General features: G+C 39.1%; 1 protein-coding gene across 5 annotated transcripts in view; it reads left to right on the forward strand.

Annotated features, from left to right (window-relative positions):
• Nucleotides 1-15,347, forward strand: part of LGR4 (leucine rich repeat containing G protein-coupled receptor 4) — a 102,574-nt gene that overhangs the window by 54,559 nt on the left and 32,668 nt on the right. For all 5 annotated transcript variants that reach the window (XM_059848388.1, XM_059848385.1, XM_059848384.1 and 2 more), the window contains exons 5-16: nucleotides 5,410-5,625; nucleotides 6,254-6,325; nucleotides 7,272-7,340; nucleotides 7,912-7,983; nucleotides 8,070-8,141; nucleotides 8,807-8,875; nucleotides 9,324-9,395; nucleotides 10,514-10,579; nucleotides 11,202-11,273; nucleotides 12,089-12,160; nucleotides 12,868-12,993; nucleotides 14,750-14,871. In XM_059848388.1, the coding sequence (XP_059704371.1) occupies nucleotides 5,410-5,625; nucleotides 6,254-6,325; nucleotides 7,272-7,340; nucleotides 7,912-7,983; nucleotides 8,070-8,141; nucleotides 8,807-8,875; nucleotides 9,324-9,395; nucleotides 10,514-10,579; nucleotides 11,202-11,273; nucleotides 12,089-12,160; nucleotides 12,868-12,993; nucleotides 14,750-14,871 (1,100 nt within the window). The remainder of the gene's footprint in view (nucleotides 1-5,409; nucleotides 5,626-6,253; nucleotides 6,326-7,271; nucleotides 7,341-7,911; nucleotides 7,984-8,069; nucleotides 8,142-8,806; nucleotides 8,876-9,323; nucleotides 9,396-10,513; nucleotides 10,580-11,201; nucleotides 11,274-12,088; nucleotides 12,161-12,867; nucleotides 12,994-14,749; nucleotides 14,872-15,347) is intronic.

Genomic DNA, 15,347 nt, shown 5'->3' on the forward strand with positions numbered 1-15,347 from the left:
ACAGCCTGATCTGTTCAGCAGGACCATAACCAGTTCTTCAGTCTGCTTCCCTGTCTTAGGAGGCTGGAGCAGCCTTGAGGCAGGAGAAGGCAGGAGGCATGAATGTGCTGAACTGGCATGGGATAATGTTTTCTGGGAGTGGCAGTCATCTAGGCCTAGGTGGGTCCTAATGTAGAACTGAAAGGAATAAGAGCAGAATCATGCTTTGCAGGGTAAAATGTATGGTAAAAGCATGGGGACAGAGAATGGAGGCATATTTCAGTCATATTTAAAAATATCAAGAGGACTGAAAAATTTCTGATTATAAGTTAATTTTGAATATGTCTGATTATAAATTAATATAAATTTAAATTATTATAAATAAATTCAGACACATTTAAAATATGTCTGATTATAAATTAATATAAATTTAAATTATTATAAATAAATTCAGACACATTTAAAATATATGCTATAGCACATATCAGCTGCAGGCTTGAATTTCTAGCTTTTTTGTATTTTAGGAAGGGTTCCTTATACAGATCAAGTTAATATCTGTCCTTATTTAAAAAGTCAAATCTAGAAACATTCTGCTGGTAGTGAAACTGCCCGATTTTAAGCCATAGTTCATGTTGCTGACAATTTCAGTAACATAAACCATAAACACAAAATGCTACAGAAGGGAGGATTCCTGAATTTGGAGAGAACAATGCAAATATAATCTTATATCAAAAAATACATAGTTCTGTTCTAATTCTGCTATCTTCTTCTTAAAGAAACTGGTGCTTTAGGGCTCTAGTTGATAATTTTGTGATTCTGGATTATAGTTTGGAAGGACAGGCCATGTCTGTAGGGACAGTGGTATCTGGGAGGCTGTGGAATGTGTTCGTCAACAGCAATGACTAGATGAAGTTTAGAAGCTTTAAATGGTGTTATATGTGGCATACACCCCTTACTGTGGCAGGTGTCTTTTCAGCTGAGCACCTTTCAATGGTTTGTCTTCAGAGGTTTTCTAGCTTCCTGCTTTGTTGTTACTAAGAGGTGAAAGGGTATCAGCCCTCAGATTTAGTCTGTGTTAAGATATGGGATGAATCAGAATGAGAATGGAAGAAATTGATACATTGTCTCTTTAACCTGCAAAACCAATACAGACTTAAATGTACTGAATATGTTTTTGTTCCTTGAATGTTTAGAGTTAAGAATGTACCAGAGCTCTTCTGAGCATATCTGATTGTGCTGAAAAATCTTTAAACATATTGCTTTGTAAACTTCACTTATTTTTCTATGCCATTTTTTCCTTTAGAAGGTGTTCTGGTTTTCTTGAAAAGGGTTGTGGGGTTTTTTGTGAACTTCAGGGATTTCTGGCATTATTCTAGTTTGGTTTTTTTTTTTTTTTTAACTGTCTAGGCTTGCTTAAGGAATTGCTAAGTTTAAATAAAATCAGGGAATTATTTAGAATTTGAATGATCAGAAACGTAAGTGTGATGGTGAAAGTTAAATGGCATGTAGGCAAAATTAGCTGAATCCTCTGTGGGGACTTTACAGCAAAGTGTGACCTTTGACTGGTACCATGTAAACAGATGTGGAGAAACAGATGTGCTGGCCCATCAGTACCAGTGATGGGAACAGCTTCAGCATGTATCACTAGTTTCAGAGGGCTGCTGTAAATTTGTCTTTGAATCAAGCAAATCCTTGTGTTGATGTTCTCAACACTCAGTGCTCAGAGAGCCACTGCTTGATGCTGTGAGCAAACTCTGGAGCGTTCTGAAGTGCCTCTGCTAACATGGGTCACTGCCTCCCCCTGCAGCAGGATTTCCCAGGTACCAGCATTATCGGCACTCAACTTCCCGACAAAAAACCTTCCCCACTGTTATTGGAGTGATTTCTTTGTGGTTTTTGAAGGAGCTCTTTAAAGAGCAATATTCTTTAATGATTGCTATTGAGCAGAAGTTGTTTAACACAAGAGCTGGAAATGATTTGCCTTTTATTAACATCAGCAGTAAACTTCTGCTGTACAAGGCTGTTAATGAGGCTATTAGTACAAGGCTGTTAAAATTTCCTAGTTGCTGAAGCCTGGAAGACTGCCTGTGGTCACAGAGGAGAGCTGGTGAGGCTGGTCCTGGAGCCCTCTCAGGTGTACCTATGGGGGATGCAGGCTGTAGGGCAGTTGCCCTAAGCAGTGTGTGTACATTTGTGTGTAAAATTTCATTTATATGTGTGTGTTACATTTGGAACTTCTATTTGTTTGAATTGGGGTAGGCATTCTTACTAGTTCTGGTTTCCTTAAAGCAAAGTCAATTGTTTGAAGTGCCTGTTATGTCGTGTTTTAACAATATATCAAATACTGATGGAAGAGCTGCTGAATGTTTAGGTTTCTATCATCCTTCTGCTCTTTTCTTCTTCTGGACTTGGTGCTTGTGTGAGGAGGGAACATGAGAGGAATGAAAGTGAAGATGACAGCTCCACAACTGAATTCTTAATTTACAGACTAAAATGTAAAGGTCTCTCACAAGCCAGTGTCTCTATAAGAAATCTGGAATTGAAGTAGCTTTTGAAAGATTAAGGTCTAATTTGAAGAATGTACTTGTATCTTTAACAATGTAATGGAAAAAGACAGTCTTTGTACAAAGTCCAGTCCAAGCAAAGAATATTACTTTGTTAATTATTGGAGCTAGGAAATATGCCCGTTAAAGAAAAGTTGTGGTTCTTAATTGTTAATGTTTTGTGAAGGTTGCCAAATATTTTAGGTTTGCTTTTCAGTTATTTCACTAAGTGTTTTGTTATGGGCATTTCACACTAAATAGGAGTATTTCAGCTGTGCATTCAGTATCATGTGGATAAGCTTTGACTGTTTGGAAGAGAAAGAAAAACAACCATTGCATATTAGGCTCGTCGTGGAAATGAAGGAACACAAAAAATTGTGGATGAGGCCAAATAACTTAAAAATACCTTTTTCACTTTCCACACCCCCCGGTAATGTCAATGGTGGATGGTGATGTTCTTTCCCCCTTCATCTTTGCTGCTGTGGGCTGTAGAAAATAACTGCAACAGCTGGGATGGCTGTGGAGAGTCATCAGTTGAAAGTGGGGTACTTGGGTACTCGATCTTCTGTTCTGGGGGACAGAGGGTTTGGCAAAGCCAGCTGAAAACTCGGGGTGAGACATCATCTCCATGACTGTCTCTGTTCTCCCTGGGTGAGCTCAGCTCCTCACTGTGTGTGTCCATCCTTCCTCTGTTCCCCTCCTCTTTTAAGGCTGGGAGAGGAGGAGCAGGACGGGAGGCTTTCTTGTGTGCTTTTGTTTTCCGAAGTCTCCTAGAATAAATGGGATTTAGCAAGGTGCTAGTGGAAGTACAGAGGGACTAGATGAGTAGGGACAATGATTGAGGCTTGTCTCTTGAGTATGCTTCTTCTCTTAAAAAGACCCAAACCAACCCCTTCCTCCAACAACAACAACAACAACAAAAAAAAAGAACAAAAAACCTCAGGAAAAAAGGGAGGGGAGGGGTGGGGTAGGAAGAAATTAGAAGACTTGGATATGTTTATTCCATTGGGAAATAATTCTTTGATCTTCAGGGACCTGTATAAATTTAGGAGAGAAGAGAAGAAAGACAGGTCATTTCTAGTTGCCTTTTTTTTCCTGAAGCAGAGCCTCAGGCTTTTTTCCTCTCTCCCCTCAGCCTCTTTGTTTTCCTCCTTTATTATCATCAGACTTAAGTTTCTCTGAGATGTTCTAGTCTCCATGCAGCCTAAGAGCATTCAAATAGAACATTTTACACACCTGTCAGACCATGGGCAATTGATGAGGGGATGCCCTCAGTGTATGAACCAGAGGAATTCACTCTTTGATGTACAACTTTAGAGCTAATGACACCTCACTTGTCTTAGGAGAGAACTTTGACTGCAGACAATTTTGTAAGTTCCCACTTGTAGTAGCATATTTTTTGCTTAATTTGGTGTATTTTTGGACTTTTTATTACATGGAAATTCAGCTGATGGCTTTTTATTCATAATAATTTGAAACACACAAACCACATGCGTCACAACAGCAAACCTCTGTTTTAAGGAAAAATATTAAGTGTGTTAAATTTGCGATCAGGCTTGTCTTCTGCATTAACTCTTAGTCAGGGTTGTCTTCTCCCTTTGAATTCTGCATGTCCTTTAAGTGCTGGGATCAGATCTGTTGTGACTGTGCCTGGGGACAAATGCAGTGAAGTCACTTGGTCCACACTGCCTGCCCAGAGAAGGACAGGATGAAGGGCTGGGGGAAATTACTTCTGAAACTAACCTAGCTAGACTTTCATGAGCGTATCTGATCGTGGCTTTAGAAACTGGAGAGTGCTAAGTAATTCCAGAGCTGTGCTGATTTGTATCTTAATGAGCATCCCTGTTACTGGAGCAGGGTGTGTGTGTTCTGTGTCCCTGCACCATGGCTGGTGCAGCAGTTGTTTCACACCAGCTGTGCAAGGTGCTTTCACAGAATCACAGAATAATGAGGTTGGAAGAGACCTCTAAAAACATCAAGTCCAGCCTATGCCCTAACACCTCCAATAGACTATAGCACGAAGTGCCATGTCCAGTCTTTTTTTAAACACATCCAGAGATGGTGATTCTACCACCTCCCTGGGAAGAGCATTCCAGTACTTTATTATTCTTTTGGTGAAACATTGCTTGCTAATATTCAACCTGTACCATCCCTGCCATAGATTGAGACTGTGCCCTCTATTCTCTATCCTCTTTCCTTGTGTTTGCAGGGCAGTTACCATGGTGCAGCTGTGTGCTGACCTGGAGAAGACAGCCTTTAGGTCAGAGGGCCATCAAATCCTGCCCAGTGCTCTCTGCTCTGTGCACCCACTGAGGTCCTTGACTATGAATGTTTTGCTTCTTCCCAGCATATTGAATAACCTCTGGGTCCTAGATAGGTCCCCTTGTCCACCCTTAGTTACTGTAAAAATTAACCCTGTTGTGGCTGGAAACAGGACAGTTACTATAGCTAATTTTGCAATTTGCATTCATTTGGGGGAAAAGTATGATGGCAAATCCAGTGGTGTACAGTAGGTAATAGTGCTGATATGCTATTTTGCATTTTGTTCTGGAGAATGTTAGAAAAGATCAGGGCCAAGACAGCAATCAGTTGTAGTTGAGATGTTATATTTGTTGGGATAATTCATGACTTGACATCAGTTTGTTCAAATGTTTTATTTAAAATGTCTGAAAAGTTTATTATGAAACTTTATGTTATGGGCTCTTCATTTGCCTTGAAAAGGGTTTTCATGCATCTTTCAATAAAACTTCAAACTTTGAAGTATTGAATTATTTCAGTGAAAGACACATAAACTTGAATAGAGATGTTCATGAATAGTAGGACTTCATCTGGACTGTGCTGCTGTGTAGCTTGTGAGTTTGTTAATGAATTCTTTGTTCCCCTGCAGGCGTTTAGATGCCAACCACATCACTGCCATCCCAGAGGACAGCTTTGAGGGGCTGTTGCAGCTGAGGCACCTCTGGCTGGATGACAATAGCTTGACAGAGGTTCCCATCTCTCCGCTCAGCAATCTCCCCTCCCTGCAAGCCTTGACTCTGGCTCTCAACAGGATAACTCACATTCCTGACTATGCATTCACCAACCTTTCCAGCCTGGTTGTTCTGTGAGTGTTTGTGTTTCACAGGGCACTTGGCTTTTCTCTGCAGTTACAGTTTTGGTTCATCCAGGGTGGCACTGAAAATAGATATTTTGCTGTGTTTTAGCTCAGTTGGCTACTGCCAACATGAGATGATACCATGTATGGTAGAGAACCTGCTGAAGGTTTGCTGAAGACTTTCTCCTAAACAAAAAGCCACATTGGTTGTGGGTAGTGAGATTTGATTTCTGACATCTCATTACATAATGAATACTTCAAAACAACGGTTGTCAGAGAAAGCTTTCAGAATACGAAAAGAAGAAAAAAATTTATCTAAAACTTGTCTCTTTGTAATCTTAAAAATCTCTGTGGAATAGTAAGAAAAATATGTTTGATTTCTGTGTTTGCTATATTTTTATCACATTTCTGAATAGTGATTAAAGATTTAAAATAGGTTGTTTTGACTGCAAGCAATGTATTCTTTTTCCATATGAGGATGAAATATTCTGTCTGGAAATGAAAGATACTCTTCTGTGTAATCCACCCCATGCAATGTTTTTTTCATAAACTGTTTAACTCTCTTGATTTCATAGAAATATCATCTCATTTGTTAACTTATATGAAATAATTCACTTGCTTTGGTTTTGTTTTTCAGACATCTTCATAATAATAAAATAAAAACTATAGGAAAACACTGTTTTGATGGATTAGACAACCTTGAAACCTTGTAAGTATGTTTCCTAAAATAACTTGTGGTCAGTGTTTGTCTCAGTCTCAGCTTAATCAAGGTTGCCATGCTGGTATGATTAAAGTTTTGCAAATCAGGCATGTGTGCGCTGACACTTAGATCCAGCTAAGTTTTGGAGCTGAAGGCTGGTATCAGTGCACTGCCCCACCAAAAAGGAATTAACTTTGAGAAGCAGGTCAATACCAGCCTGGGTGAGATGTCATGCTGCCTGATGTGATTCCAGTGTTCCTAGCCCTGCTCTAGCTGGTGTACCTTTGCATAGCACTCTGCTGAGCCAGGTGGACAGATCACAAGTGTTTGAGTGGCCCCATGAGTGATAAGGGACACATATTTGTTTCTCAGGTTTCCTGTAGGGTTAAACATCTATAGGATACGTTGCCAAAGCCATTGTGTGACAATAGGAGCTTTCTGAGGGGGTCTCAGAGGGCTGTTGCTCCACTGTTCCTCATCCTGAACCTCCTGAGTGCCTCAGTGGCAAGGACTGGCTTTCAGCTGCTTGGGTCACATTTCCCATTTCCCTGCAGCTCACTCAGGGCATGTCTGATAAGTGATATCGCCCTGAGCAGTGCCTTTTTGTATGCTTTGGGGAATGCTAAATAAGTGAAACTAATGAAGGAGGGCAAGGGCAAGCCAGTGACAAGCTCTGTTAACGTGAGGAGCTGGGAGGAGTCCAGAGATGCTGCTTACTTCATCTCTCTCACCCTCAATTGAGCAATGACGTGCTGGGTAAATAGATACAGCTAATACAACTCTGAAAATGGCTTTTGCCATTTCTAAGGAATCCCTTTTGCAGAGGTCCTATGGTCTAGTTAAAGGTCTTCTGAGAACTTTTTTTCTTTTGTTGGACTGTCTTAAACAAAAATTATTTTGACAATTCATGGCTACTGTTAAAAATTTTATAATATTCTTGCTTTATTTCTTTTAGAGATTTAAATTATAACAACATGGTAGAGTTCCCTGAAGCCATAAAAGCACTTCCAAGTCTAAAGGAGTTGTGAGTATTACTTATTCTCCCTTTTTACCAGTTTTCTTTCTCCTTTTTATAAATAAAAAAGGGAAAAAAAATCCAGGATTTAAGAATGCTTGACTCATTGTACAGGAGACTAAATTAGGTTAAGTTATGCTAGGTGAGGCTATAATTAAAAGAAAGTATAATCATCATCTGGAGAGGGCCTGTGTTGAAAATGATTTTGGAGTTACATAAGTCGGAGAAGCATTAGCATAGATCTGAATCAGGAGAGGGTTTTGGTCTCCAGGTCAGGTGCTCATTGATGATGCATGTTGTCCTTGTGCCCTCCTTAAGAGGTGAGTGGGAAAAGTGAAAGTACAGCATCATGTTGGGTCAAAATAATTCCTTTCTAATGAAATAGTTTCAGTTTAGCTGCTGTGCAGTAGACAGAAATCATTAAAATTATTCCTGCAGATGGACTTAGTCCTTTTGCAATCCTTGTTAAGGCAGGATTGGGAATTGAGTAGGTATGATGAAAATGACTACTGGTTGAATCTGTTGGCAGTATAGTTTTAAATGCCAATGTTTAAGTGTTTTTCTTTGCTATTATCTTTAGGGGATTTCACAGTAACTACATTTCCATAATTCCTGATGGTGCATTTGCAGGAAACCCCCTTCTGAGAACGATGTAAGTCATTTTCATCAGTCTATTTTTAGCCTTTAGCAGACAGAGACTGTAAGAACAAACACTGAAATGTGTTTTTCATTTCCCAGACATTTGTATGATAATCCTTTGTCTTTTGTGGGGAACTCAGCATTTCAGAATCTGTCAGATCTGCATTCCCTGTAAGTACCTTTTTGACAATACTGTACAATAAATGGGTATGAAATGTTGCAGCTAAGGACTCAAAAGAAATAAATTTTCTGACTCCCTCTTACATTAGAGGGTTTTTTTCAGTAAGTTCTAATAAATATTGTTATTGTTGGGAATATCTAGTTTCTTAAGAAGCTCTATCAAATATGCTCCACGACTTTTTTATTTAATTATCTTTCATAAGATACATAACCCAAGGCCAAATGCTCAGATTCTTAGTTAAACAAACTGCAATATGTCCTGGGTGGTTTTTTTGAGCAGGGATGTACATGGTGAGAATGTTTTGCAGGTTAGTGCATGTATACTCTTAAAAAATACCACTTCTGGGGCTGATGAATAAGCAGAATGGAGTGAGACTTGGAACTACAAGCTGCACTTTTCATGAGTATTGATAGCACTCTTTGCAGTTTGATGAATTGCAATTGTTTGTTTGTGGAGGATTAATTCATTAAGCAAATGAGTAGCATAAGAAGCAGTGAAAAGACAGCCTTTCCCACATTATTCAAGTATAAAATTTAAGAGCAGTAAGAATGTTAGAATGTCTCCTTGGTGTAAATGTCTACCTGATAATAAGGCTGAATGTCACAATTCAATTTCATTGTAGTTCACACTTGATTTTCATGGGGATTTTTTCCAGGGTCATTCGGGGTGCCAGCATGGTGCAGTGGTTTCCTAATTTGACAGGAACTGTAAATCTGGAGAGCTTGTAAGTGCCTTTTGCAGAAATCAATTCATGGGTTTGCCCCTTGGGAAGTAATTGAAATCTGATTAGTGGATCTGGAGAGCAATTGCATGTATGTTCTCTTCCTGTCAGTAAATGTAACAACACAGCTTTCCTCACTGTGATACCTGGGTGACACTCAGTGGGTTCTTTTTTAGTAGGGGAAGCTAAGAAAAGCCTATGAAAAAAGCCATTGATACTAACCTCCTCTCCCAGAAATGAAAAACAGAAAAATTGTTGTCTTCAGAAACAAACAAACAAACAAACAAAACAAAAAAAGAAACAAACCCAAAACAAACAAAATTTGGTGGGTGAATCTAGCATCCCAATAGTATTCTGTTCTTATATATCCTTGTTATGCTTATATATCCTTTATCTGTCATAAACAAAACAAGCATTTATATGTGTGGGTTTGTTGGTTTTTTCCCCCCAGAACTCTTACAGGAACTAAGATAAACAGTGTTCCTGTTAATTTATGCCAAGAGCAAAAGGTGCTTCGAACTTTGTAAGTATATATTGGGCCTCTCTTCATACATCAGAATGTTTTGAAAGAAACTTAAATCTAATTTAAAATAAAAGTGTTGCTTTCAACTTTTCATCCTAGTAGTTCTACCAAAGTTGGAAATGTGGTTTCTTGATTTTTTTTTGATTTGATGTAATGCCTTACATTGCTTAAATAGAGTCCTCTTTATAGGGATATGTTGCATTTTTTTCATGTGTTAGAGAGATATGTAAGGTGGTGCTGCAGAGACCAATCTTTAAACTTTTTGTGCCAGCTCTCATTGTTAACAGAACTGTAGTCAGCTATGTTCAGAGGTTAAGGACAGAGGTTAAAGAAGAGTTTAGTTACAGTGCTTCGACTTCTGGTGTTCAGGAACAGAGGAGAGAGCATCAGGAACCAAAGAAGTGGAGATGAGAGTTGGGAAGAATATTGCAATGCAAAGGCTAGATGTAAAAACCAGTGAGGATGTGTCAAAATTAATGCAAAAAAGCCCAAACTGGTAACTGAAACCATTAGGGGATCGGAACAAACCATGTGTGCAAAGGATGCACACAGGAAAATGTGGAACAAAAGCAAATCCTGAAAAAGGGAGGAGAAAAAATATGTTCTGTTTGATAGAAGAAAAACAGGGGAGAAAAAAATGATGAGGTGGGATTTATTTTCTAACAGCTGTTTACCTTGCAAATAGAAATTTTAAGATTGCTTGCTTGTTTCTAGTCTTTTTTTTCTTCATTGTTTCACAGAATATTCTGAATTTTCCTAGCTTTGCTTAAGCAATCACCAGCACACTAAACAAAATTGTCACCAAATTTGTATGCTTTACATGCAATTTACCTAGTTTATTCTGAAAAAACAGATTATGAATAAACTTTTTAGATTATAACTCTCAGAATTCAGGCAACATGTCCTAAATCTTTTTATTAAGGTATGTGTATATCAAGAGGTAGAGTTCACACTTGTGGTACCCTCTGTGATTTTCTCTAAACTACCCTCAGTTTCTCAGCAGAATGGTACTAACAGGATGATTTTTCTGCCAATCTGTTTAATAGTTACAAGTGATGAGATATTTCAAGTAGAAAGGAGTTGAACTAAGTACCCTTCTCCCATTTTCTGTTTTGAAGGGACTTGTCTTATAACAATATAAAGTACCTCCCAAGTTTTAAGGGGTGCCACACCTTGGAGGAAATGTAAGTAGAAATAAGTGTTGTTTATTTTTATAAACTCTTTAATATTCTGAATTCACATCTCTATAGACGTTTTTGCTTCATGTTTGATCCAAATTTTCAAAAATTAAGGACAGAGAGAGAGATCTCATGAGAAGTGTGCCAGACAGAGAATTCAACCACTTGTGCCTTCCCTAATTATCTAATGCTTAATTATTCCTTTGGCACAAAAGTAACGAAAGACACAGCTTAATCCTACATTTCATAGTAGTATTTATATGCACATAAATGCAATGATTAGAATATACCCAAAGACTCCATGCAGAATGGAGAGTTGTTTTAAATTTCAGTGTGACTCTTCAGGGGTCACAAAGTGTTACTTTTAGCTTGAAAGTTATTCAGTCCACACTTGAAAGTTTCTTCTAAATTAAATGAGTTGTGAATTGGGATCGGGCAGAGATGCCAGGAAAGTGCTCCATGTTTGTATGAACATAGCTGATGTGCAAAACACTTGAAAGACTGTCTAGGAGGGGAAATGGGTAAAACCTCACACTGATAAGGCTGAAGCCATTCATTAGCAGACACCAAGCTACCCTTTGTTTGAAATCAGGTAATAAAGTTCTGTTTCTGATTCTTCCCTTTGCAGTTCCTTGCAGCATAATCAAATCCATGAAATTGCAGAAGACACCTTTCAAGGACTATCCTCCCTTCGTGTCCTGTGAGTGCAGATGTAGCAGATCCTGGGTTTGATTCCCATGTAAACTAATGTCAGGGTTTGGTGTTAAAAGTTTGATGGCAAAAGGCCAGCAGCCAGTTTCAGCCCTGTTCCTTCTATTCTCCGTTTTATTTTTCTAGCCTATAAAAATATTTTGAAAAATAAGAAGTCTAAAAAATAAGATTTTTTCAGTGGTCCAATATTTTGCATTGTAACTGTATTATTTCATTATATAGTATTTGTTGGAGAGATTCTATCTCTTTTCCTCAGGAGAAGCAGATAAGTAAACAATTATCTTCTCCCCTTACAACTCAAGCTATATTAAGTTAGCAGGAAGAACAATCCAGAAATAGATATTTTAAGAAGAATGTTACACATGGTGGTCCAGCAGAAGCTGGAGCTGGATTTGAAATGCAGAAACCCAGATGCTCCTCTGCTTGTTCTTTTGTTGTCTTCCCCCATCTCTGCCAACATGCCCTGCTATAGATGCAGTTGTCACCAAAAGTAGTCATCCTGGCACCTTCATGCTGGGAATAGGTGATGCCAAGGGCAGCCTCTGCCTTGGGAGCACAGCTCATGCTGTAGTGTCAGAGACAAGGGTAGAGGGAGCAGGAATGGGAGATGAGGTGGAGTAGGATACAGCTGCATTACCAAGGAATTTGGCTGCTATTGCACCTGGCTGAATGGGAGGAGGGGGGGATATGTTCTGCTTTTCTGATACAGGCATGATATATTTGTCACCTTAGCTTTTTTTCTCAGTACAGTGGCTGTTACAGTTGGTGAAACTTCCAAATAATCTCCTTTGACATTCATTGCAGGGACCTCAGTAGAAATCGGATCCATCAGATCCACAAGGGAGCTTTCATCACTGTTGGAGCTCTTCTTAACCTGTAAGTAGGCTGTTCTGTTCAGTTACCTCCTCTCTCTAGCATTCAGCTTCTGAGCTAATAAATGCTTTTAGCTTAAAAGTGATGCTGTCACGGACATATTTTATGAAAAATCCTTTAGTTAGGATTTTTTCTCCTGAGAAGCTGAGAGGCCTCAGAAACAAAATGAAAACAATAATTATCTGCTGGTGTGGAATGCAACAGGTGCATCTTTGATTGGTCTCCTGTGGTTGTTTTTAATTGATGGCCAATCGCAGGTCCAGCTGTCTCAGACTCTGTGGTCAGTCACAAGATTTTATTATCATTCCATTTCTTTTTTTGCTAGCTTTCTGATGAAATCCTTTCTTCTCTTTCTTTAGTATAGTTTTAATATATCATTTTCTTTTAATATAATATATATCATAAAATAATAAATCAGCCTTCTGAAACATGGAGTCAAGATTCTCATCTCTTCCCTCGTCCTGGGACCCCTGCGAACATCACCACATGATGCATTCATCATTTGCTTAATATCTGTGAATTGGGAAGGTTCCTGCTAGTACATGCTCCCTGAGTACATGCAGGGCACACTTCTTTAGAGTGCCTGCTGCATTGACAGGCATTTCCAGACCACAGCCTCATGTGATAAAGCCCTTCCCTTCTTTAATGAAATGTGTGCCAGAGGGTCTTCAAACTTACTTTGTAATACAGTGTTAATATTCACATTCCAGAGACCTGAGTTTCAACGAGCTCAGTTCAGTTCCAGCTGAAGGATTGAGTGGACTGAACCAGCTGAAACTCACAGGCAATTCTGAGCTGAAAGAAGCTTTGGCAGCCAAGAGCTTCGCCAAGCTGCGGTAGGTTGGTAAAGAACACCCCAGGGTGCTTGCAGTGCCCAGTGTGTGCTGAATGGAGCGAGTGTGTGCACTGCCCATGGCAAATGGTCTGTGCTGAGTCCTGCAGGGTCTCAGTGCTGCTCTGCAGAAAGGGCATCTTGTGGGAACCCAGGAAATTCCTCTGGCTGCCCTGGAGGACTTGAGACCCTTTCAGGGGGCTCAGAGACCTTGGCACAGAGCCCAAGACCCTCGTGCCTTTGATCTTGACCCATGAAAAAAACAATTACCAACCTTTATATGAAGAATTACAAGTCAAAAGAGTTTAAGTAGAATGATAGTGAATTTATCACAGGGTGAAAAGAATAGATTTTTAGGGGGGCTTTTAGAATGGGGGCTCGGGGTCCCAAGATGGAGGAATTTGGGTGTGCCCTGTCCTACTTCTTTCTTCTTTTTGGCCTACATCTTCTGCTGTGATGTTGGCATTTTTAGATTGGTTTAAGATAGAAGCTTACTGTCTAACATAGGTGATAGGTATTGGGAAGTTATTGTAAATATTGTACATGTAGTTTTTAGTATAAAAAGACAACACCACCTTTAGACTGTTTTGCTGAGTAGACCTCAGCAGGTCAGGAGAAAGAATTTTTTAGATAAGAAACAATAAACAACCTTGAGACCGAGAACTGAAGAGCTCTGACTCCTCCTTCGACCACTGGGCTGAGGAAAGAGACTTTCTAACACATCTCGGGGTCACTGTGACCAGCAAAGATTCTGAGAGCATCTGACTGCTCTGGTGTACAAACCAGTTACAGATAATTTTCTTGGTATTTTTTAATATCCTCCACCACTTTTCAGGCAAGATATCATCTGGTTTGAGAACAGTGCTTTGGGTAGATTTCCATTTGTTACTGAACTGAGCACATCTGTCTTTCACAGTGAGGAAAAGAGGAGCAGACAGGCAGGTGTCTGATTACACAATCACCATGCTTTATATATATTTTCTTGGAGGCAAATGATAATAAAAATAATCATTCAAATGGAAACCTGTAATTGATTTTTGTGGGAGATGGATCAGACAGTAATGAACTGTTTTCAATTGTACAAAGCTCTTTCTGCCCATTAAGAAGCAGCAGTCTGATGTTCCTCCTAAATATTTTCAAGAAGAGAATTCAGGATAGTTGATATTGTAGTCCTGAGTGAAAAAAATTAGATTCTGGTCTGCTATTCCCTCATTGTCTATGTGGTTTTTTTAGAACTCTGTGTGAAGATGTACTTCTTCTCTGCCAGAATAACAGTATGTACCATTTCTGCCAAACACAGAAAAAATAGAAATCTTATTTTGGTATCACAGAATGAAGAGTGAGAAGGAAAGAAGTAACACAAGGTTGTGGTCATCTGGGAATTAACTTTCTTACAAAACAGTTACTCTTAATTAGCTCACTTAATTAGTTTTCAGTTTAATTTTTGCAGCAATGCCATAAACTAACCCTGATCAGAATTTGGTTTGTATATGGAGTAGAAAGAATAGTAGAGAGCTAAATATCACAACATCATCATTGTACTTCTCACTTGTATACATCACCTGTCCTTTATCTCAGTGCAAGAGTTCATTTTAAATGCTTATACCAGATCCAATTTGAAACAGCTTTTATCAGCCACTGTGAGAAAAAGAAGATTTGAGTTTAGCACTGAAGTGTGCTACTGAAATATTTTTAATAGGTGGTAGTCTTAACTTTGGTTACAAAGTCTAATGGTCTTCCTTGTCCTGCCTGTATTTCAGGTCACTCTCTGTACCATATGCTTATCAGTGCTGTGCATTTTGGGGTTGTGATTCTTATCTAAACTCCAATGCTGAAGATTCCAGACACCAAGATCAAGGTGCCTTGATGGATCGTGAGAAGGGTAAATGTTTCATGTACTTAACCAGCAGTATTGTTTGTACCAGACTAGAATAACAGTGTGTTTTGGCTTTGAATAAGGGAGTAGGAAAAATACAAGTCTTTATAGGGGTACAAAAGAGGTCTCTGAAAGTGCTTAGCAATTGTTTACAAATCAGCAGTGCCATGTTCCTTCCAAACATATGAAAGATATGCTGGACACTCTAAGACTTGCCTGTCTGAAAAAAATAGTAATTAAGAAAAAAAGTCAAACTGCAGGTATTGCTTCCATCATGGTTTTTTTGTTCTCAATGTTTCAGCCTTTCTATACAGACAGGACTTGTCCTTTCCCTGACTACTTCAGGCTCCACAGATCCTTCCCCAGTGATCAAAGATGTTGCCTGGTTACAAAACCTTGTGAGCAGCAATTTCTGCACTGAGCATCTGACCTCATGTGGCAAACCAGAACCACTTCACTTGTCACAAGGCACAGGTGTCAGT

Source organism: Haemorhous mexicanus, chromosome 6, assembly GCF_027477595.1.
Source record: "Haemorhous mexicanus isolate bHaeMex1 chromosome 6, bHaeMex1.pri, whole genome shotgun sequence".
NCBI lineage: Eukaryota > Metazoa > Chordata > Aves > Passeriformes > Fringillidae > Haemorhous > Haemorhous mexicanus.